The following is a 22,742-nucleotide window of genomic DNA, read 5'->3' as shown; positions in this document are numbered from 1 at the left end:
CGCAATCACGACTCCGCCTCCTCCGGTGTGGCCACCGCCCCGCCACGCCCACTGGCCAGTCCTGGGCTGAGCACGCACGTGAATCTCGCTGACACGTTCCCCTAGGTCCATCCAGGCGTGGGCTCCCTTCCCCTCCGTGACCCCTGATCTCAGATCCCCTTTAAGTTCCGCGTCCGAAAGATTTGCTTCGGGAGGCGCCTCGCGGTCCCTCATCCCCAAAATCTTCCAGCTAACCCCACGGTTCTCCCAGCCCAGCGGGGGCGGGCAGAAGCGGTGACGAGGCACTTTTGCCAGGAGAGGGGGAATGAACAGACCCCGGCGTCCTGGTGCGCGATCGGTTCAGCTTTGGGGGCGGGGGCGCCAGGCTGGGACCGGGGAGCGGTTCTGGCCGCCCAAGTGCCCCCGCACCCGCCCAATCCTGTGGGTTTGGCAAAGCAGCTGGCAGGGGCATTAAGGCCCATTAGCAAAAGCGAGGTTGCTGGGAGCCGAGTGGAGGGAGCCAGGAGGCTGGGAGGTGGTGTGTGTGTTGTGGCGGAGCCGGGGGGTGGGGGTGGGGGTGGGAGGCCTTCTCAGCTGCCACAGCCTTCGGAGCAGGTGGTCAGCACGTGCGGAAGGGGCAGGGTGGGGGGTAGGGAAAGGGGAGAAGGAGGGTCCCCGCAACAGATGGCCCAGGCAGGACTGGGGCTTTCAGACAACAGGGTAGGAGGGGGGCTGGCCATCTGCACCTGGAGGCAGCCTGCGAGCTCCTCTCCCTCCCGCCTCAGCGCACAGAAAAGAGCTGGGGGAAGGGGAGGGCCACTTTTATTAGGACCAAAGATTCAGACACCGGCCACATCTGGGGGAGACCTGACGCAGAGGTCAGGGGCTCCCCGTCTAGGTGAGTCTGATCTCCACAATGGCAGTGCGGAGGGGCCTAAGGCTCTCTCACATGTTGGCAGACATAAATTAATAGCTGGGTGGAGTTCCTGGATGCTCCCTTTGGAGTGGGGAGAGCAGGATATGGGGCTATGAAGCTGGAGTTCCCTAGTCCCAAGCCCAAGGTGGGTCCCCAGACCTGCAGCAGAGAGGGAAGGAGGCCTCAGAGCAGGGGATGGCCTGCTATGGGGCTGGAATCCCGAGATGGAGTCTCTGAGGGGTTGGAGCAGACATCCCTCCGGTTAGGAGGCTTCGGGCAGTGGCTATGCCTGGCGACTGGCCCAGTAGCGGTGGTAGGTGTCCTGGAAGAGGTCCCGGCAGGCGATGTGGGCATGGAGGCGGGCACAGGCCAGGAAAGCCCCTGCCAGCTTTCTGTGCAGGGCATAGGTCTCTTCAGGCGGTGGGCGAAGCCGGTGCTGCAGCAGCACAGGGATGAGGCCCTGCACACGGCGGGCAGTATCACCCGCGCCAAAGTCGTAGGGGCCCTGGGTGGCGAAGGGCTCCCCCAGGATCATCACGGCCTCCACGTGGGCGTCCGAGAATGCCTAGGGGTCGGGGAAACCAGAGGCAACCAGTGTGGACATACAGCCCTCCATTCCCCCAGAGTCTCAAGTATAAACACAAGCCCCCAACTCCCCGAAGAATAAGAGGCAGCCTCCACCCCTTCCAGAGCCCCTAAGTGACAAGCAGCCCCCTACTCCTCCCAAAAGAAAGGTCCCTTCCTGTCCTCTCAGGGCCTCCAGTAGACAAAGAGCCCTCACTCTCTCTAGAACAGAGAAGCAGCCTCTGTTCCCCGACCCCTCCGTATCCACCAGCAGTCCCCCATTCCTCCCTCTAGAACAGATAAGTGGTGCCCATTTTCTCAGGATTCCTGAGTAGCCAAGCAGCCCCCATTCCCTCATGCTCCCCAGAACCCCCAGTACAGATAAGCAGCCCCCCTTAGAGTCCCTCACTCATCCACAGTTTCCCCAGTAGAGAGAAGCAGCTCCCCATTCCCCCCAAGAGACACCAGCCCCTACTCTCCCAACCTTGGTCTCAAAGCCTGTGAGAAATTTGAGGTCTCGTGATTTCTGCAGGACCCGGTCTCTATCTCCGTTGGCTGCAGCCATCACCACCTGGGGAGACGGATGTGGGCACAGGGTCAGAGGGATCCAAGGAGGGGTCTGGAGGTGGGAGCTAGAAGCTGGGCCCTGCCAGTACCCACTTCTGTTCTCATCTACCTAAGCCCTCTCACCTAGAAGTCTCTCCTTCCCCACCTTACCCCTGTCTGTATCTCTCTCAAGACTGTTCCAGAGCCTGGGGGCTGCAGTGGTCAGGTGTTCTGCCCACCTGGCTGGGAAGGCAGAGCCTGCCTGGAAACTACCACAGTGAAACAGCACAGAGGAAAGCAGATGTCAAGTGGTACCCATGGGTCCAAACACTTAATTGGGCAAGTATGTGATCATGACCCAGAACTGCCTCTGAGGTTGCCATCTCTGTGATCACCTGGTTGATGTCTATTGATGCCTGGTTCCTGCCCTGGACTTGGAGCCCCAGGAAGGCAGGGATCCCGGCTGGGTTTAGTCCCAAGTGGTGCTCACTAAGGAGGCCTTTGGTGAAAACCCCTTGTTTAGCAAATCAGTGTTTGGAGCTAAGCAGCTCTCCAGCCACGCAGGATGGACAGGAGTTGAGGGCACATGGACAGACAGAAGTGGGAGCCAGCCTGCTTGGGCTCCATCCCAGCTCTGCCACTTGCTGGCTGACTCTGGGGCAAGTCGCTTTGCTTTTTGGGCCTCTGCTTTCTCATCTGTGAAGTGGGGATGATGAAAGCATCTTCCTTGCCAGGTTCTTGGAGGATGAAGGAGGTCTATCTGTGGAGTGCTTCGCACGGTGCCCGCGTGTAGGAAAGGCCATAAATATTATGAGCTACTATTACTATTAAGAAGTAAATAGGAGGGCCCCTACTTCACAGACAAGGAAACAGGCTCCAAGTGAGGAATAGCAAGGAGAGGAGGGGAACTGGGACGAACCCTTCACCACTGAGCTGCCCCTTCTCGGGAGGAAGGGGAATACAGGATTAAATCTGGCGGTCCTGTTCCGTCCCAGCTCCCCCTGCCCCAGCCTGTCTGGCCATCTGTCACGCCTGTGGTCCTTGGGGGGTCCATGTGACAGGCCTTTCTTAAACTGGAAAAGGCTGGGGAGGCGGCAGGAGGGCCGTGCTGAACAGGCCTGTGGTGGGGAGGGGCAGGGGATGTCCCAACTACCCAGCGAGGCCTCGGCTTTGTGCCTCGAGTGGCCTGCAGAGAGGGCCCCAAGGAGCCTCTGTGTGTGTGTGGGGGCGGGGGGTTTACCAATTCCTTCTCGTCCCCATCTAAAGGGTGGCCCCACCATCCCCCAGTCCTCAGGTCAGAACCCCCTCCAACCCCCAACCGCCCAGGCTCCCGGCCTGTCTTAAAAGACCACTCGTTATTCAGGAATTTCCAAATTCTATGTCCCTCCCCTGCTCCAGTCCCTTCCACGGCTCCCCAGGGCACCCGAATAAAGTACAAGGTGCAAAGCATGGCTTCAGAGACCCAGCGTGACTGGGCTGCAGCCTCACTGCTGGCTCCTGCTCTGTCCCCACCTGCCTGCCCAGTCCAAACGTGAACTTCCCTTTGGTCCTCTAGGATCTTACTACTCGGAGTGCGGTCCCTGTACAAGCAGCTTCGGCATCACCCGGGAGCATGTTAGAAAGGCAGCATACTAAGCCTAACTCCAGACCAGAATCTGCATTTTAACATGATCCTGGTGGGGGGGGGGGGTTCTCGTGCACGTTAAAGTTTGAGAAGTGCTGCTCTAGTCGGAATATCCTTTTCCACCCCTTGGCCTTTGCCCACATTATCTGTCTGGAGTACCCTCCTAGTTTCTTCCTGATTGGTCTCCTCATCCCTCAGGTCTCAACTCTGATGTCTTCTCCTCCAGGAAGCCCTCCCTGACCCCCTAGGTCAGGCCAGGCTCCTCATCCGGTCTCCCTCAGTCCCCCGTGATTCTCCCATCCCAGCCCTGACCACTCTGGTCCTTTCTGTCTGTCCCCCTACTGGACTGTGAGTTTTGTGAAGGCAGAGACCTGGACTGCATTGGTCACTGTTGTCCCCAGTATTGTCTAGAATAGGACTAGGCACAGAGGGGGGTCAGAGAACGTTTGAATTGATGACCCAGTGATTAGAAGACCTGGGTTGAGGGGCTTCCCTGGTGGTGCAGTGGTTAAGAATCCGCCTGCCAATGCAGGGGACACGGGTTCAAGCCCTGGTCCGGGAAGATCCCACATGCCACGGAGCAACTAAACCTGTGGGCCACAACTACTGAGCCTGTGCACCACAACTACTGAAGCCCACGCACCTAGAGCCCGTGCTCCGCAACAAAGAGTAGCCCCTGCTCGCCACAACTAGAGAAAGCCCTCATGCAGCAATGAACTCAACGCAACCAAAAAAAAAGGAAGACCCAGGTCGAATGTCCAATCTCAACAAATTAATGAGATGGTGTTTTCTGTGGGCTCTGAGACAAATCAACCTCTGTGGGTGGGAAGGATGGGCAACATAAAGTGAGGAAACACTTCTCAAAGAGAGAACTGCTCACTAGGGAGCAGCTGGAGGGGAGGTATGTGAGCACAAGGCTGGACGCCAAGGCCCTGGACAGCATCGAGTGTGGGGGGCTGACAGGCTGGCCATCGTGGGCCTTTCTCTTAAGAGGCAGCTAGTGAGGGGTTGGGAACATGGGCTGTGTAACCAGACTCCCTGAGTTACAATCCCAGGTCTGCTGTGACCTTGGGCAAGTGACTTAACGTCTCAGAGCCCCAGTTACTTCCTCTGTAAAATGGGGTTAAAAATGGTCCTCACCTCACAGAGTTGCTTTCTGGTTCAGATCAGCTACCACGTGTACAGCACTTAAAACGGTGCCTGACATAATATTAAGTGCTTGGTATTTGTTAGCTGCTATTAATATCACTATTATTTATTTCTTCATTCCAGATACTGTGTTTCTCCTTCTCTACAAGCCTTACTATCTGGCTTGAGGCTCGACCCTTCAGAGACTCCAGGATTGGGGGAACTCACCTCGATATAATGGTCTGTGAATTCAGTCCCAAATTCCCGGCTTGCACCAAAGTCCAGCAAGATCACCTGGAAATGAATGGTGAAAGCGACACTGGGAGTCCACCAGTGCTCCCCATTGTCTATGGGGGTGCCAGGGTCTGTCCCTCTCTCCCCACACGCTGCCCCTCCTGCCCAAGTCCCCGCCCAGCTGCCTCCCCTGGGCTCCTGGCTTCCGGTCTCCACACATCGATCCACCCCCACGTGAAGCTGAAGGGACCTGGTTTTTATTTTTGGGGTCCTAGTTGTTTTTATAATAACATGTTTTAGGCTCAGAAAAAAAAAATCTGGAGAATAATAAAATATATGGGAACCACACCCACAAATCCTACCACCCAGTTTAAAATATAAAATACTACCAATCTAAGTGGGGCCTGATCCTACCTCCCCCCATCCCCACCCTCTCTTCCAGGGTCACCACTTTCCTGAAATTATTTTTATTATTAAATTGTTTCCTGAAATTCCCATGCACGTGTTGCTATGTTTTCTATACATATGTGGATCCATGAACAAAACATACTAATGTTTTGCATATCTTAAAACGTCATTTAAATGGTATTTATAACAGGCTGCAAGTTCTTTGTGTTCGACATGGTTTTGCAATTCATCCCCATCACTCTAGCTCATTCATTTCTTCACCGCCGTGTAAGATTTTGTTGCATGAATATATCATAGTTATCTGCTTGATGGGCACTGTGGTTATTTCTAGGTTTTGCTATTAGAAGCAGTGCTCGCAGATGTAGAGAACAAACATGGATACCAAGGGGGGAAAGGGGCGGGGTGGGGTGGGGTGAGGTGGGGAGGTGGTGGTGGGATGAACTGGGAGATTGGGATTGACATCTATACACTAATATGTATACAACAGATAACTAATAAGAACCTGTTGTATAAAAAAATAAATAACATAAAATTCAAAAAAAAGGGACTTCCCTGGTCGCGCAGTGGTTAAGAATCCGCCTGCTAATGCAGGGGACACAGGTTCGATCCCTGGTCCGGAAAGATCCCACATGCCGCGGAGCAACTAAGCCCGTGTGCCACAACTACTGAGCCTGCGCTCTAGAGCCCATGAGACAAAACTACTGAGCCCACGTGCCACAACTGCTGAAGCCCATGCACCTAGAACCCGTGCTCCGCAACAGGAGAAGCCCGCGCACCACAATGAAGACCCAACGCAACCAAAAATTAATTAATTATTAATTTTAAAAATTTAAAATAAGTAAATAAAATAAAGAATGTAGATAAAATGAACCAAATAAAGTTGAAATGTTTAAAAAACGGCAAAAAAAAAAAAGCAGTACCCCATGAACATGTGTGTAAGTTTCTCTACAACAGTGGAGTTCAAACTGTTTATCATAATCCACAGCAAGAAATGAAGATTAGGGGCTTCCCTGGTGGTGCAGTGGTTAAGAATCCACCTACCAATGCAGGGGACACAGGTTCAAGCCCTGGGCCAGGAAGATCCCACATGCTGCGGAGCAACTAAGCCCGTGTGCCACAACTACTGAGCCTGCGCTCTAGAACCCACACGCCACAACTACTGAGCCCACGTGCTGCAACTACTGAAGCCCACGTGCCTGGTGTCCATGCTCTGCAACAAGAGAAGCCACCGCAGTGAGAAGCCCACCCACCACAACGAAGAGTAGCCCCCGCTCGCCACAACTAGAGAAACCCTGCGCGCAGCAACGAAGACCCAATGCGGCCAAAAATAAATAAATAAATATAATAAAGTTATAAAAAAAAAAAAAAGAAATGCAGATTGTCCTGGGCACCAGTGCACATGCACATATAAACATAAAACAAAAGTGTCCTGACATAATATGCATCCCTCCCATCTGCAACACATTCTATCCTTTTAAAACAAAAACTGCTGTTGAGACCCAGTAAATTGACGTCAGGCCTCTTATCACCACACCCGAGGAAGGAAAACACCCACCCTGGGGTGCGAGCCTTGGAGGGATGCAGGCTGTCTGTGCACTTGGGGGGAAGAGGGTGTCAAGGGACCGAGGCTGGACTAAGTGGGGTCATGTCACACTCAGCACAGGGCTCACTTGATCCTGAGGGCGTTGGAAGCTGTAGAAGGGACAGCTTGGCCAGATGTGTGTTTTAGAAAGACCCCTCTGGGGACAGAACGGCACAGACCACTTTGGAGAGCCACTTAGCAACCATGCACGCTGTGAGTTTTTCAGTCCCAACTGTCACCCCCAGGCCTTTGGACAGCCTGTGTCCTTTGCCAAGTATGCTCCTCCCTGCTCCTTAGATGGCTGTCCTTCTCTTATCTTTCTGCTTTCACCTTCCTTGGCCCCACCCACTCCAGGCAGGGTCAGCCACTTTTCCTGGCTTCCCACCGCCCCCTGTGCCTCCCCCATCACTGGCCCCTCGCCTGTGCTTCCTCAACAAGGGATTAACTACAGGTCACACTTTCTGGTGATGGGTCCCTGCATTGGACTGGGAACTCTGGGAAGGCAAGGATCAGGTTGTCTTGGCATCACTTTCAAGAGACAGTAGGTGCTTGGTGTGTTCTAAATGAATGATAGGTGTGGTAATGATGACTGTCTTGCAAAAGTGGTGCTCCCTCTTCTCCACTGCCACTAGGAAGCTACTGCCTAGCCAGGGACTCCATTTCCCAGCATCCCCTGCATCTAGACTAGCCCCATGACCAGTTCTTATCGGTGGAATGGTGACGGGAACGATGGGTCACTTCCAGCCAAAGCAGTTAGACAGTGGGTTACCCTCTCAACCTCGCTTTCCCCTTGCACTGGAAAGAGAGCCTTTCAAGTCCTAGGGGATGGCACACTCACAAAAGGGAAGGAGCCTGGGTCCCTGACGCACTGCATGGAGGAGGGCCACTCCAGCCTGTTACATGGGTAATCAACTACTACTGTGTTGAGCTACTGCCATATTGGGAAATACCTGTTACAGCAGCTAACGTACCCTGACGCACAACACAAGGAACCAACCTGGTGGCTGGAGGCATCATACAGGAAGTTGGCCCAGTTGGGGTCCGTCTGCATGAATCGGAACTCAAACAGCTCCCGAAGACAAAGCCTCAGGAGCTGGAAGCAGATCTGGGGTGGGAAGAAGGAGTAACAGACATCTCAGAGCCATGTGCCCCTGTAAAGCCCTCTGAGGCCTGGAGAGGGACCATGGGTCCCTGTCAGCTGTGCCCCAGAGCAGCACCCTCCCTACTGTCCCATGAGCCCCACGTACCTGGTTCCGGATGTCCTGGCTCAAGCCCTGGCACTGGTCCAGCGGGACCCCTACAGCCAGCTCCATGCCCAGCACCCGCGTCGTGCACAGCTCCTGAATAACGGCTGGCACCCGAAAGAAGGGGTCGTCTGCCAACAGCCGCCTGGGGCAGATGGGAGGGGCGGGGATGGGACTTCACACTTCAGGCCCCTGTGGCCCTGCTCGAGGCCTCCCCCTCCTCTGAGGAGTCTTCCATGAACAGTCTTTGTCTTGCCTTTCCTCCTGCCCTTCTCTTTCCTGTCTGTCTGGAGTGATGGCCAATACCTGGTTGGATGGACGTTCATTCAGACATTTCATTCATCCACTCATTCACCAAATATCTCCATGGCACCCACTCTGTGTCTGCCCCTAAGCTGGGTGCTGCTGGAGACCCAATTACCCCCTCCCTTCCGGAAACACTTCTCTGTTGGTCGCCCCGGGATGAACTCAGTGTATTAATTAAGCTTGGTGAGCATGACTTTCTCATCAACTTATCAATTAATCCATCCAAAAAACAGTCACTCGTATACAAATCTCCGAGTCCACAGTGATGCTCACTGGCCGCTCCTTGGAGTCATTATTCTGAACGCTGGCTATTAAAGGGAAAGGACCTTTCTCGGTGTCCATCCCTGTGCTGGATGATGCTGGGTGACAGAGCAGTAGATGAGCCCCAGGCGTGACCCCCCCCCCCACACACACACACAGCAGAGACCACACTCTAACAAACAGACCAATAATAGATTGAGATAGGTGTGTCAACGGAAGATGTGGGAGGCAAAGAATATGAGCGAGCTCTCTGGTTGGGGACCTGTGGGATGGCTGGAGTTGGGGGCTGGGGGGACAGGGAGATGGGGAGGAGCCGGGGAAATGAGAAATGATGTGGGTTTTATCCTAACAGCACTGGGAAATCCCGTGAGGTGGTGGTCTCCCCAGATCCCACACTGGAGTGCTCTGTCCCAGCCCACCTGACACTCTCCATCTCCAGGTCCTGCTTTGGGGGCTTGTACTTTTGTCCTTGTTTATCAGATCTCTGACGTTTGATCTGCTCCTCACAGGGCAGGACTCTGCTGAGCGTTCAGTCAGCACAATTCCCTTTTATCCTCACTCCCCCTGAGGAGGACGCTCTCCTAAGGCCACTGGGCAGATTAAGGCCACCCAGCCTGTTAAGGGCTGACCCAGGATTGGATCCTGATTGGATCCCACATCTGAGCCCATGCCCCTAACCATTGCCTTCTACTGCCCTTTCTCTGGCTTCGTATCTACAGAGCCGGGCTCAGTGAACGTGCGGGCCATGCTCCACGCTGCGGAAGGTCTCGCTGAGGTGTAATTGATTGCCGCTTATCGTGACGCCGCTAAGATACAACCACTGTGCCGTGTGGCTGTAGTTCATTCATTTCTGATGCTGTACGAATTGTGCTGACGAACATACCGTGACTTCTTTATCCACCCTGTTGGGATGAATTTGATAGATTTGGGTTGTTTCCAGTTTGGGGCTGTTGCGGCTCTGAGTATTCTCGAAGTCTGATGGTGTGTACTGGCATTAAGGGTCACTGGAGTATTTAGCCAGGAGGGCAACTGTTGGGTTGGATGTGAACACTGAGGCTTGATGAGGCCCAACCATTCTCCAAAATGCTTGTATCAATTTCTCCCTCTGTCCACAGTGTGCAAAGGATGCCCTGGAGCCCCGTTCTCTCCAACTCTGGACACAGACAGACTGCTTCATCTCTGTTAGTCCGGTGGGTGTAACGGTATCTCGTGTGACGGACTGCCTGTTGACAAGTCTGTCTCCCCCATCAGACTGCAGTGGTTCTGCGTCCCATTTGACAGATGAGAAAGTAGAGACATTTAGAGAGAAGAAGTGACCTGCCTAAGCTCACAGAGGACACAGGGTGTGAACGAAGTAATGAGTGAAGGCATGGATGGATGAACAAATGAAGAGAAAGAGTCTGCCAGCCCTACCCCAGGGCTCCAGCTGCCGGAGGCTGTGAGGGCATCCACCTCCCTCTCAGCCCGGGAGGGAAGCTGGAGGGAGGAAGGGGGCCTCCAGGGGCCTGTAGGGGCCTGAGCTCACCTGAAGTTCTGGGCGCAAGCCGCCTCACGACGGTAGTCACATTCCAAAGCCAGCTCCCGCTGCAAGGCCTGCAGGCTCTGCTCTGCAAACAGGCCTGAGGGGCGGCAGCCGTGTCAGACAGGGAAGGCCACAGCCTGCCCCTCGCCCCCTGCCCGACCCCTCAGGCTCCCACTCAGGGACGTCTTCTCTTGCCAGTCGTGCCTCTCACTCTGTCCCTGTCTCACCATCCCTCACCCCGTCCACTCCGTGCCTTTTACCCACACTGTCTGGCCACACACTCCCCCGTCCTTCACACAACTGCGGGCTCCACGGAAGCCTCTCTGCTCGGGTCTTTCTCAGGCACACACAGCGGTCCTTAGGCCCCTATCATAGTCACATCTGCCGCCTATTCTCTGTCCATTTTTCTTTCTTAAAAATATTTTGGCCGCACCTCGTGGCATGTGGGATCTTAGTTCCCATCTTAGTTCCCTGACCAGGGATCGAACCTGGGCTCCCTGCAGTGGCAGCGTGGAGTCCTAACCACTGGACCACCAGGGAAGTCCCTCTCTGTCCTTTTTTCATACTCTCTCACACTGCTCTCAGTGTCTGAAGCTTACTTCTGGGCCTGACTCCTTCCCTCTCTCCCTCGCTCGCTCTCTCGTGCGCGCACACACACACACACCTCTGCTCCATCTACCCCAGGCGCTGTCTCACATGCTGTGACACACACACGAGGTCCCACTTACGCTCCCTTCCTGTTTCTGTGGTTCTTTCTCAGGCCTCCAGTCCCTCTCCACACACCCCCTGTGTGTCTGTTTCTGGATTTCTGTCTGGGCTCCTGTTGGCATCTCCGAGTTTGTCTTTTTCTCACACGCCCATACTACTCTGGGCTTTCCCCGCCGTGGTGTCCCTTTGTTCTGTCTCAAACACGCAGACTGAGGCGTTTACTCAGGCTCACACACACAAGGGCACACCCTGCCCCGAGCTGGCCCTCCACCTCCCCCCGCCCCCCCCCCATCTAGCCCCGCTTTCCCTCTTCAGGGCGACCCTCCCACAGTCAGGGTGGATTGGGCGCCTCACCCTCCGGCACGGCCATGCTTATCTTGAGCACCGCCAGCAGGTTCTGGATGTCGCTCTGGATGCTCTGGGCGACGCCTGGGTACTGGGAGGGGAGGAGGGGAGGAGGATGGGAGTTACCCCTCTGGGGCGGCCGGGTGCCCAGCCCACCCCCACCCCACCTCCCCTCTCACCTGGATCTTCACGGCCACCTCTGTCCCATCCCTCAGCACGCCCTGGTGCACCTGCCCGATTGAGGCAGCAGCAAAGGGCACCTCCTCCAGAGAGGCCACCTTGGCCTGCCAGTCCCTGCCGAGCTCCTCTTCCAGAACTCTCTGGGGGTAGTGGTCATGACAATCATCACCATGGTTTCAGGCAACCGGGTTCACATTCTGTGCTAAGCGCTTTGCACGTTAATAACCCCGCTCACCACACGTGGGGCCCTGGGCCAAGCTCTTGGCCGCTACCCCACTTTACAGATGAGGAAACTGAGGCTCAGAGAGACCTCCTGACCAAGGTGATGAGCCAGGCGCTGGCAGACTGGGAGGCCCAGCTTGAGCCCATACTCCCGAGGCCGTGTGGGCTGATGTGTGGGTTGCTATTATGTAAGGTTGTGATTGATAATAATCCTTCATTATACCCATATATTGTATTACTAACTCAAAAGTTAATGTGATAAAGAAGAACTAAAATTTACAGAGGGCTTCCTGTGGGCTGGGCCCTATATAAAGTGGCTCAGAGAAGGGCAGTAATTGCTCAGGGTCACATGGCAAGGGAGCCAAACAGAGCTCAGAAGGCAGGCAGCTGGATGCCAGATTCCACACCCTTGCCCAGGCATTTACTCAGTGCCTGGCGCTGTGCCAGTCTATTTACACACTCCCTCCTTTAATTAAAAGACCGGTAATAAGAACAGGTAACACCTGCATGTCACTCACGGGGTGTCGGGGACCCTTCAAAGTGCTTTACACATACACTGATTTCCATAGCCCCATGATGTGGCCGTTGCTATCACTACCACCAATCACAGATGAGGTAACTGAAGCACAGAGCGGGCAGGCCACACGTCTCACCGCACAGGTAGTAAGTGGTAGAGCCAGGGTTTGAACTCCCGAAGTCTGGTCCCTGACCACAGCACTTCACCGCTTTTTTTTTTTTTTTTTTTTTTTTGCAGTACGCAGGCCTCTCATCGTTGCGGCCTCTCCCTTTGCGGAGCACAGGCTCCAGATGCCCAGGCTCCGCGGCATGTGGGATCTTCCCGGACCGGGGCACGGACACGTGTCCCCTGCATCGGCAGGCAGACTCTCAACCACTGCGCCACCAGGGAAGCCCATTCACCACCTTTTTAACAGCCCTGAGCCTGCCAGGAACTCGACTAAGTGCTCTACACCATTCTCTCATTTACTCATCACAACAGTCCTATGAGACGTGTGCTTTAGTGGTCCCCATTTAACAGATGGGGACACAGGCTCAGAGTGAGACGGGGAGCACAGCCATGAAGACGGGAGGGCCAGGCAGGTGGAGCACGCCTCCCTCGCCAGCCTTTCCCCCTCTGGGCGCTCACCTGCAGCTGCCAACGGGGCATGAAGTCGGCGCTCTGGCGAACCCGCTCGAAGATGCGCTGCAGCTGGGGGCTGATGAAGCTGTTGTCTTGGGAGACATCGGGAAGAGGCAAGCAGTGAGGGGTGAGGCCAGGAGGGGCCCCTGTGGGAGTCTGAAGTTGGGGCTTGGTGGTAGGTGGGGTAGGGTGGAACTGAGGTCAGGGGTCAGGAGTCAAGGGTTATGCTGTACCCTGGATGCTGAGCATTTGGCCAACCTTGAGGGCAGCCCCCCGAACCGTACACAAGGTCTGCACAATCCGCTCGGCATTGGCCTCCGAAAGTAAAAAGCTGGAGCCCAGCCGGGAGCCTCCCTCTGGGGTGGAGAGAATAATCATTAGTATGGCAACCACAAAAATAATCAGTATGACACCATTGCACACCTACCAGAACGGCTAAGACAAAAAAGACAATACCAAGTGTTGACAAAGATGTGGAGCACCTCGACACTGCCAATGAGACTGCCATGGCCCAAGCCCTTTGGAAAGCAGCTGGGAAGTTTCCAGTAAAGCACACACCTATACCTGATGCAATTTGCCTCCTAGGTATATCCCCAAGAGAAAGGCATAAATGTGTCCACCAACAGATACTCCAAGAAGGCTCACGGTAGCATTATTCATAACAGTCCCAAACTGGAAACAACCCAAATGACCATGAGTAGAATGAACAAAGGAACTGTGGAATAGTCACAGGGGGACTATTAGTGTCGAATAAACAACCTACAACCGCTCACAGCAACATGGATGCCTCTCTCAAATAGAATGCTGAGCAAGAAAACCAGACACATACGAGAATACACTGTCTGATTACATGCGTATAAAGGAGCAAGAACAGACAAAACCAATCTCAGGGGGTCAGAAGCCAAGACAGTGGTGACCCTTAATGAGGGGGGAGGTACCAGAATACGGCACGAGAAGAGCTTCTGGAGAACGAGGGCAGCAATTCTCTAAGTGCGTTCTGGGGGGCCCCTGAGACCCTTTAGGAGGGTCTGTGAGATCAGAACTATTTTCATAATAATATTAATATGTTATTTGCCCTTTTTTACTCTCATTCACCCACAAATGTTCAGTAGAGTTTTCCAGAAGCTGTGACCTGTCATTTCTCTGACGGCTGATGGAGAGAGAGAGTGTGTGTCTGTGTGTGTGTGTGTATTCTTGTGTTTAAAATTTTTTTCAGTTTTCCTCTCTAATACAGCAAATATCCATAAATACAACCCCACATAAACAAGTTCTTGGGGTTCTCATTCTACTTTTTAATAGCTTTATTGAGATATAATTCATATATGATATAATTCACCCATTTTAAGGTGCACAGTTCAATGGCTTCTAGTATATTCAGTTGTGCAACTATTACCACAATCAATTTCAGAACATTTTCATCACTGCTAACCTGTTAGCAGTTACCCCCTCCCATTTCCCGCATCTGCCTCCCCTTGAGTCCCTGGAAACCATTAATCTACTTTCTGTCTCTGTAGACTTCCCTCTTCTGTACATTTCAGATAAATGGAATCATACGATATGTGGCCTTAAAAAAAAAAATGTGGCCTCTTGTCTCTGCCTTCTTTCACTTAGGATAGTGTTTCAAGATTCAACCAGACAATAGCATGGATCAGTCCTACATTCCTTTTTTTTTTTTTTAATAAATTTATTTTTATTTATTTACTTTTGGCTGTGTTGGGTCTTTGTTTCTGTGCGAGGGCTTTCTCTAGTTCTCTAGTCCTTTCTCTAGTCTTCCCGGACCGGGGCACGAACCCGTGTCCCCTGCATCGGCAGGCAGACTCTCAACCACTGCGCCACCAGGCAAGCCCTACCCGCAACTTTTTATTTTGAAAAAGATCCAAATAGACAGAAAGACTGCATTCGTAGCACCGTGAATACCTGATTCAATGTTTTAACATGCTGCCTCACCCACTTTATCTGTGCGTGTGTACCCAGACACGGACCAATACTTTTGCTGACTGATTTGCACTCCACTTGTGTGAATAATAATAATCCCCTACACAATCACCGTGCCAACATCACACCCAAGAAAATTAACACTAATTCTTGAATACCTACTACCCAGTCATATTCAGATTTTCCCAATCGTCCCCAGAAGTCTTTTTTTTTTTTTTGAAAGTGTTTAGATTTCTATTTCTCTCTTTTTTTATTTATTTATTTATTTATTTATTTATTTTTTTTTTTTTTGCGTTACGCGGGCCTCTCAATGCTGTGGCCTCTCCCGCCGCGGAGCACAGGCTCCGGACGCGCAGGCCCAGCGGCCATGGCTCACGGGCCCAGCCGCTCCGCGGCATGTGGGATCCTCCCGGACCGGGGCACGAACCCGCGTCCCCTGCATCGGCAGGCGGACTCTCAACCACTGCGCCACCAGGGAAGCCCTCTTTTTTTTTTTTAATTAATTTATTATTTATTTATTTTTTTGGCTGTGTTGGGTCTCCGTTTCTGTGCGAGGGCTTTCTCCAGTTGCGGCAAGCGGGGGCCACTCCTCATCGTGGTGTGTGGGCCTCTCACTGTCGTGGCCTCTCCCGTTGCGGAGCACAGGCTCCAGATGCGCAGGCTCAGTAGTTGTGGCTCACAGGCTTAGTTGCTCTGTGGCATGTGGGATTCTCCCGGACCAGGGCTCGAACCCGTGTCCCCTGCACTGGCAGGCAGATTCTCAACCACTGTGCCACCAGGGAAGCCCACCCAGAAGTCTTTCATAGTTATTTTCTTTTCGAACATCCAACCATGGCTCACACATTCCATTTGTCAGTTATTATCTCTCTAGTCTCTTTTACATCTAGAATATCCACCCTTTTTTGTTTCAAGACATCGACATGTTGCGGAATCATACCCACAAATGCTGATCTCTACACAGCCTAGTCCGTCTCTGTTGTCCACAGACCCTCACCGGCACTCCTGTTTTCACGCTTCCTCTCCTGGTCACAGTTAAGCACTCAACTCTGGATGGCTTACATTTTTTTCTCTCATGACCTGCTTCTACTCAACACCATCCTGACAGCAGCTTCACCCTGTTCTGAGCACTCCACCACGACCCTAAGAGGTGGCTATGTTATCAACAGCTCCATTCTCCAGTTGAGGAAACTGGGGCTCAGAGAGGTGAAGCCACTTACCTCAGGTCACACAGCAAGGCCAGGGTGTGGACCCAGGCAGCGTGGTTCACGTACCTGATTGTACATGTCCTCCGGGCAGGGACTTCTTGGCCATCTCAGCTAGTGCTCCCAGCCCCAAGGTCACAGCCAGTCCTGGGGAGTGAGAGAGGAGCCTGAGTGCCCGCTTGCCCTGGGGAGATCTCCTCCCCCACCCCCTCCCCACCCCACTGACCCTCTCTCCTCTCTGTCTCTCTTTATGTATACCTGTCTCCCAACTCTTTGTAGTCAGCTCTTTGCATCCCTCTGTCTCCAAGTCAGTCTCTTACTCACTCTTTCCCTGCTTGAGGTTCCCTTGGAGGTGAGACTACCTCTTTCTCCATCCCTCTCTCCTTGTCTCTGTCTCCCAGGTTAGTGGTTCTCACCCCTGGCTGCACACAGAGTCACGTGAGGAGCTTTTGTAAATACAATGCCCAGGCCCTACCACTGAGGTTCTGGTTGAACTGGCCTGAGATGAGGCCTCAGAATTCTTTTTCTTTTAAGCATCCCAGATGATTCTAGTGTGCAGCCATGGGTAAGAAGGCCCCGAAATGATCCCCCAGGACTCTCTGTCTTCCTATGACTCCTGTTTCTCTGTCCACATCTCCTCTTCTTCATGCTCACCTCTCCTTTTCTAAGTCAGTTATTTCTCCACCTCTGCCCTTCCGTCCACCCGGCATGTCTGTCTAGGCCTCTTTCCCTCAGTTCTTCCTTTGGATGTTAGCTCTCCGGCTCTGATTTCCTCTGCCTCCTCTGTCTCCTTGTCCTTAAAGACATCTCGAGTCACTCTGCCTCTTTCACTCTCACCATCTCCGTAAATAATTGTAGTTGGCATTTTCTGAGCACTTTTCTCCATGCCAGGAACCATTCCCAGTGCCTTTTATGCATTGACTCATCTTGTCCTCACGCCCTCATGAGAGAAATTTTACAGAAAAGCTTCCATTTTACAGAAAAGGAAATCGAGGCTCAGAGAAGTTAAGTAACTTATCCAGAGTCACAAAGCGAGGATGCGGCAGAATCACCTGTTGAACCCCGCGCAGCCTGGTGCCAAAGCTCTAACCAGTGTATTTGACTCCTTCAATCGGTATCTTTAAAACCTGAACCATGGGCTTCCCTGGTGGCGCAGTGGTTGAGAGTCCGCCTGCCGATGCAGGGGACGCGGGTTCGTGCCCCGGTCCGGGAAGATCCCACATGCCGCGGAGCGGCTGGGCCCGTGAGCCACGGCCGCTGAGCCTGCGCGTCCGGAGCCTGTGCTCCGCAACGGGAGAGGCCACAACAGTGAGAGGCCCGCGTACCGCAAAAAAAAAAAAACCAACCAAAACCTGAACCATGATCCACAGTAAAGAAGACATTCGCATTATAACCGGTAGAGACCGATATATATATAATGTTTCATGAAACAAGACTTTCCCTTACTCTACATGTACACATATTTTCCATTCTTCTTTTCTTCTTTTTTTTTTAGCTGTGTTGGGTCTTCGTTGCTGTGCGCGGGCTTTCTCTAGCTGTGGCGAGCGGGGGATGCTCTTCATTGCAGTGCGTGGGCTTCTCATTGCGGTGTCTTCTCTTGTTGGGGAACACGAGCTCTAGGTGTGCAGGCTTCAGTAGTTGTGGCACGTGGGTTCAGTAGTTGTGGAGGACCAGGGAAGTCCTCCATTCTTCTTTTTAATGCTGGTTGCAACCTGCTAAATTATTTCATGCAGGGCTTCCCTGGTGGCGCAGTGGTTAAGAGTCCGCCTGCCAATGCAGGGGACACGGGTTCAAGCCCTGGTCCGGGAAGATCTCACATACCGCGGAGCAACTAAGCCCGTGCGCCACAACTACTGAGCCCACGTGCCACAACTACTGAAGCTCACCCACCTAGAGCCGTGCTCCACAAGAGATGCCACTGCAGTGAGAAGCCCGCACACTGCAATGAAGAGTAGCCCCCACCTGCCGCAACTAGAGAAAGCCTGCACGCAGCAGACCCAACACAGCCATAAATAAATAATTAATTAATTAAAAGAAAATTAGTTCGTGCAGGTTGTGACCTGAAGTTTGAATAATTCTGCTGCATGACCCGGGGTCAAGTCACTTCACCTCCCTTAGCCTCCACTTCCTCATCTATAGAACGGAAACAAACACTCATTGATTCAGTGCAGAGACCACATGTGTATGGGGCCCTGCACATTCCAAGTTCTCAATAAACACAACATTCCTCTCTATATCTCTTGGTTCTACAGGACTTTGCCTTCATTCTTTTCCCATCTCTCCCTCCTCTCTCTGTCTCTGATCCACTCTCTCCCTTGCTTCATTGTGTAAATGTCACCTCCTCTGATCTAGGTCACAATCTCCCACAGTCATACCTACCCCCAAAGCTGGCCAAGCGGCTGATGCGGGAGGTGGGCACCTTGCGCTCTCGAGAACGGTCACTCAGCTGGGAAACGGAGAGAAGGTCTGAGCGGGAAAAGGTGGACACAGCACCCAGGAAGTCCAACCAACCTGCCACCACACCCTTCCCCAAGCTCGGGAGGCCAGCTGCCTTCATGCGGTGTTGCTGGGTGTGGGGCAATGATACCTGGGGCCGGGCTGTCTTCCTGATCCGGGCCTCCCGTGCCTTGCGAATGTCCTCCTCACCCAGGCCCCTGCCAGGTCCATCCTGGTGAAGCTTTTGGGTCCAAGGACCCCCACATGGCCCCTGCAAGAGACGTGAACACCGGTAACGAGTGGAGAACGCACCATCAGCCTGGCCCCTTTAGACCCCTCCCTGTCCTTTGACTCCCTGAAGCCTCCCTAAGCCTCCTCCCCTTGGAGACCCCTCCCCAGCCTCTTACCCAGCAGAGGAGCCCAGGCCCCAGGGCCCCAAAAGGTAGACCAATAGTCCGGCCCCACTGTCCACAGGTCCCCCGTAGTAGGCCCCCCACCTCCAGCCACATTGTCTGGGGGAGAAGAGGAGGGATTATTCGGGTAGGAATTGTGGGACTGACCTCCCTGCTTTGCCCGTCTTTGCCTCACATTCCTCCGTGTCCACCCTAAGACTCCCACCGCCAAAGACTTCCTCCCCTGTTAACAGGCCCCCAGTTTCGCCTGGTTCCCTCTCTCGTTGCTAAGAACCCATAGCTCTTCCCGAACACCTCGTCAAACCACTTTTCCCTGGTCCCACTCCGCGCCGTTGCTAAGGTCCTCCCCTGTTGCTAGACACCCACGGATCCTCCAGGGCTACCTCTCCACTCTGAGCACCACCATCGTTGCTAGGCACCGCCTTCCCCTCGGTTGCTAGGCACCCACAACTCTTCCGGTGTTCCCCCCACCAACCCCGTTACTGGGTACTTCCCCCGGTTGCTAAGCACCCACTCCCCGGCTCTGGGTCAGCTATGCGCGGGGGGTGGGGGTGGGTGGGGCGGCTCCTGCATTTCTGGAAGTCTTCTCATGCCCGCCCCCTCCGGTCAGCTAGCAAATGACGGAGGAGCAGATCAGGGGCCTCAGGGTGGGCTGGGCCACGGCCTAAGTGTAGGGTAGGGTGGGCTGGGCCACAGCCGAAGCGCTCACGTGCTGTTTTGTGCCCTTCCACTCACTTCAAAGTGCGTTGTCTGCGGCGGACCTTTTAGTTTCCTACACGTCTATTTTACAAACATTCCTCTCCTTTACAAACTCCACACCTCTCCTTTGCGCGAACATTTTGTCAGCCTCCGTTTTCCTTATTTGTACCCCTAGTAGGCTCAACATCTCTCCTTTGAACACACATCTTCCCAGCAAACATTTCCCTTTCACATGGAGCCCCTCCACTTTGCACACTCACCCTCTGCTTCAAATACCCATATCCTGGTACCCAACCTCCTCCCTTGCACATATGACCCCCCTGCCTTGCTCACCAGCTGTTTCCCTCGGTGTGCATAAACCCCCTCACACCTAGCCCTTTGCACACTGGGCCCCTGTTCCCTCCTACACCCTGCTCTCTCAGCTCCCCGCCCACCTGCAGGATGGTGTGAGTGGGAGCCCTTTGTTTCCTGTAGGCCTGACATTTTCCAGAACACACTCAGCCAAGATTCCCAGTGCTGACTCAGGAGCCTTGGCATCCCAGAAAACCAGCTCCCAGCCCATCTGGGTGTGTGTGTTGTTGATGGGGGAGGGAGGACAGGCTTAAAGCCTGCTTCCTCCCCCCACCACCACGGTAAACTGACTCACCCCTCTTCTCACAGTCTGGAATAGAAGCAGCTGGCTGGGACATCTCTCCCACCACTGGGAGAGAGAATATGACACTCCCCACACAGAACTGCCTCCCTCAAACCCTGTCTAACCCCCTTTGTCAGGAATCAGACCTCCCTGTCTCTGTCCCTGTGCTACGTGACCTCAGAAGAGCCTTAACACTTTCTGGATCTCAGCTTCCCAGCCTGTATGATGCATTAGGGGGACCCTGCTATGACTTCCCATTGGTCTGTAAAGAGATGATTCATTTTAGAGCCCTGGGTCTGTGCCCAATGCCCCTTTCCAGGTGACTGTTTCAAAACAGAAACCACCCCCTGTACTCTTCCAGACACAAGGGTCTGACTCAGGAGCTAGGTGGCAGCTCACTCTTGGGGGCAAAATATATAAAAAGTACCTATGACAATAACTTACCTACAGGGCTGTGACTCATGGTACCAAGCCTGGTATCAGTTACATGAGATCATATCAAATAGCCTGGTGGCTACAAGCAAAGACTACAGGCTGGCAGAGCTCTGAGCCTCAGTGTCCCCATTTATAAAGTGGGGCCATGGCATCCCCTCCTGCTCAGTGTTAGTGAGAAAGGGATGCAGTGAAACAGTGTCTGTAGAGAGGTTGGCACGGAGCTGGTACAGAACAAGAGCTCTATACATGAGAGAAATTTGTTATAGAAAAAGTATTCTTTTCAAAATTTCTACTGAGCGCTTACCATTTGCTTTTCTAGGCACTGGGGACACAGCAAGGAACAATACAGGCAAAAATCTTTGCCCTCTTGGTGCTGGCTTCTGGTGAGAGGCACAATAAAATACATAAGTATATGTAATAAGGTGACACTTGTTAAAGAGAAAAACAAACCAGGGAAGGGCAGGGAGAGGAGGAAAGAGTGTGCGTTTAAATAGGGTGGAAAGGAAAGGCCTCACTGAGGAGACATCGTTTGAGTAAAGACCTGAAGGAGGTGAGGGAAGGAGCGATTGAAATAGCTGAGCAAAGAATGTTCCAGGCAGAGGGAACAACCAGTGTAAAGTCCCTGTGCTGAAGATATCTCAGAGAAATAGCAAAGATGCCAATGGGCAGAGTGAGTAAGGGGAAAAGGATTCGATGAGGTCTGGGAGGTAAGCAGAGCCAGCTCAGGTATGGTGAAGACTGTGGCTTTTCCCCTGAGTAGAATGGCAACCACTGAGGATTCTGAGCAGAGGCAGGACTGATTTACAGAAAATATTCTTACTTCCGGCTCTTCTTCCAACACCCCCAGCCTCAAAATCAAGTTGTATCACTCGATAGTGACCAAAGGGACTTCCCTGGTGGTCCAGTGGGTAAGGCACTCCCAATGCAGGGGGCCGGGGTTTGATCCCTGGTCAAGGAAATAGATCCCGCATGCATGCTGCAACTAAGACCTGGCTCGGCCAAAATAAAAAAAAAAATAAATATTAAAAAAAAATAGTGACCAAAGACCCAAATTTTGGATTAGATGGGCCAAAGTTCAAATCTACACAATTGAGATGGGTGATCTTTTTTTCCCCTTTTTTTGGCCTCTCCAGGCGGCTTGCTGGATCTTAATTCCCCGTCAAGGGATCGAACCCAGCCCCCCTGCAGTGGAAGCACAGAGTCCTAACCATTGGACTGTCAGAATTCCCTAGATGTGTGATCTTGACTCACCGCTTTGCCTTTCTGTGCCTGTTTCCTTGGCGGTGCAATGGGGATGATGATCAACCCTACCTTACAAGATTTTGGGTATAAAGCGGTAAGTACAGCGCCTGGCACAAAGCAAGTATACAAATGTAAATGCTGTTGTAAATAAATAAAAATCCCCATAACAACCCTTTTTACAGATGGGGAAATGGAGGCTCTGAAGAGACAAGTCTGTTGGGAGAGGTCATCCAGGAAGTAAGTGCTGGAGCCAAGCTTTGAAACCAGGCGTTCTAGCTTCAGAGATTAAGACCCTGGTTTTGCCCGTCATTTAACCCTAGGCAAATTCTTTCACTGCTCTGGGCCTCAGTTTCCCAGTTGGTAAAAGTGACTGGCTCTTGTGGCATTGAACACACATTTTTCAAAACAGTAAAGTAATAAATGTATCCTCATTTTACAGGTGAGAAAACTGAGTCTGGGGCTGGGGGTTGGGAGAGGAAGTCACTCGTTCAAGGTAACACTGCTAGGAACTAGCAGAGGCGGGTCTCGAACTCACGCAAGTAGAATTCCCAACTCTTCGAAAGTCCTTCCCGGCGCTGCGTGAAGAATGGGCACGCTGCCGGACTCGTCGCCGGGGGTTATAGGGAGACTAAACTAGTCACTCGAGGGTGTGGAGACGTAGGGTTAATTGCGAGGGTTTTGCGAGGGGCCCCACTGATCCGGGACCAGGATCCCGGCGCCCCACGCCTAACCTGGACTAGCTCCAGGCGCTCGCGGTTCTCCGCGCGAACGGAGACGGGAGGAGCCAGACAAGGCCCATACCCCTTTACGTCACGTCCGGCGAGGCGGGGCTTCGGGGC

General features: G+C 53.1%; 1 protein-coding gene across 6 annotated transcripts; it reads right to left on the bottom strand.

Moving 5' to 3' along the window:
* Positions 1–784: 784 nt before the first annotated feature.
* Positions 785–22,690, bottom strand: COQ8B (coenzyme Q8B). 6 transcript variants are annotated; one of them, XM_032612248.1, is made up of 16 exons: positions 22,439–22,690; positions 20,966–21,041; positions 18,888–18,992; positions 18,632–18,751; positions 18,424–18,490; positions 16,114–16,191; positions 13,141–13,263; positions 12,914–12,999; positions 11,547–11,687; positions 11,377–11,458; positions 10,318–10,411; positions 8,229–8,370; positions 7,979–8,086; positions 4,986–5,051; positions 1,944–2,030; positions 785–1,460 (listed from the first exon to the last, which is right to left on the bottom strand). In XM_032612248.1, exons 2-16 carry the CDS (start codon positions 20,966–20,968, stop codon positions 1,179–1,181), a joined length of 1,584 nt encoding a protein of 527 aa, XP_032468139.1. In that variant the 5' UTR covers positions 20,969–21,041; positions 22,439–22,690; the 3' UTR covers positions 785–1,178. The 6 variants fall into 6 exon arrangements, with proteins under 6 accessions (XP_032468139.1, XP_032468140.1, XP_032468142.1 ...); XM_032612249.1 differs by having other exon boundaries at positions 20,966–21,038; XM_032612251.1 differs by lacking the exon at positions 18,888–18,992.
* Between the last annotated feature and the right edge of the window lie 52 nt (positions 22,691–22,742).

Source organism: Phocoena sinus, chromosome 19, assembly GCF_008692025.1.
Source record: "Phocoena sinus isolate mPhoSin1 chromosome 19, mPhoSin1.pri, whole genome shotgun sequence".
Lineage (NCBI taxonomy): Eukaryota > Metazoa > Chordata > Mammalia > Artiodactyla > Phocoenidae > Phocoena > Phocoena sinus.
This window is presented reverse-complemented; position numbering and strand designations above follow the sequence as displayed.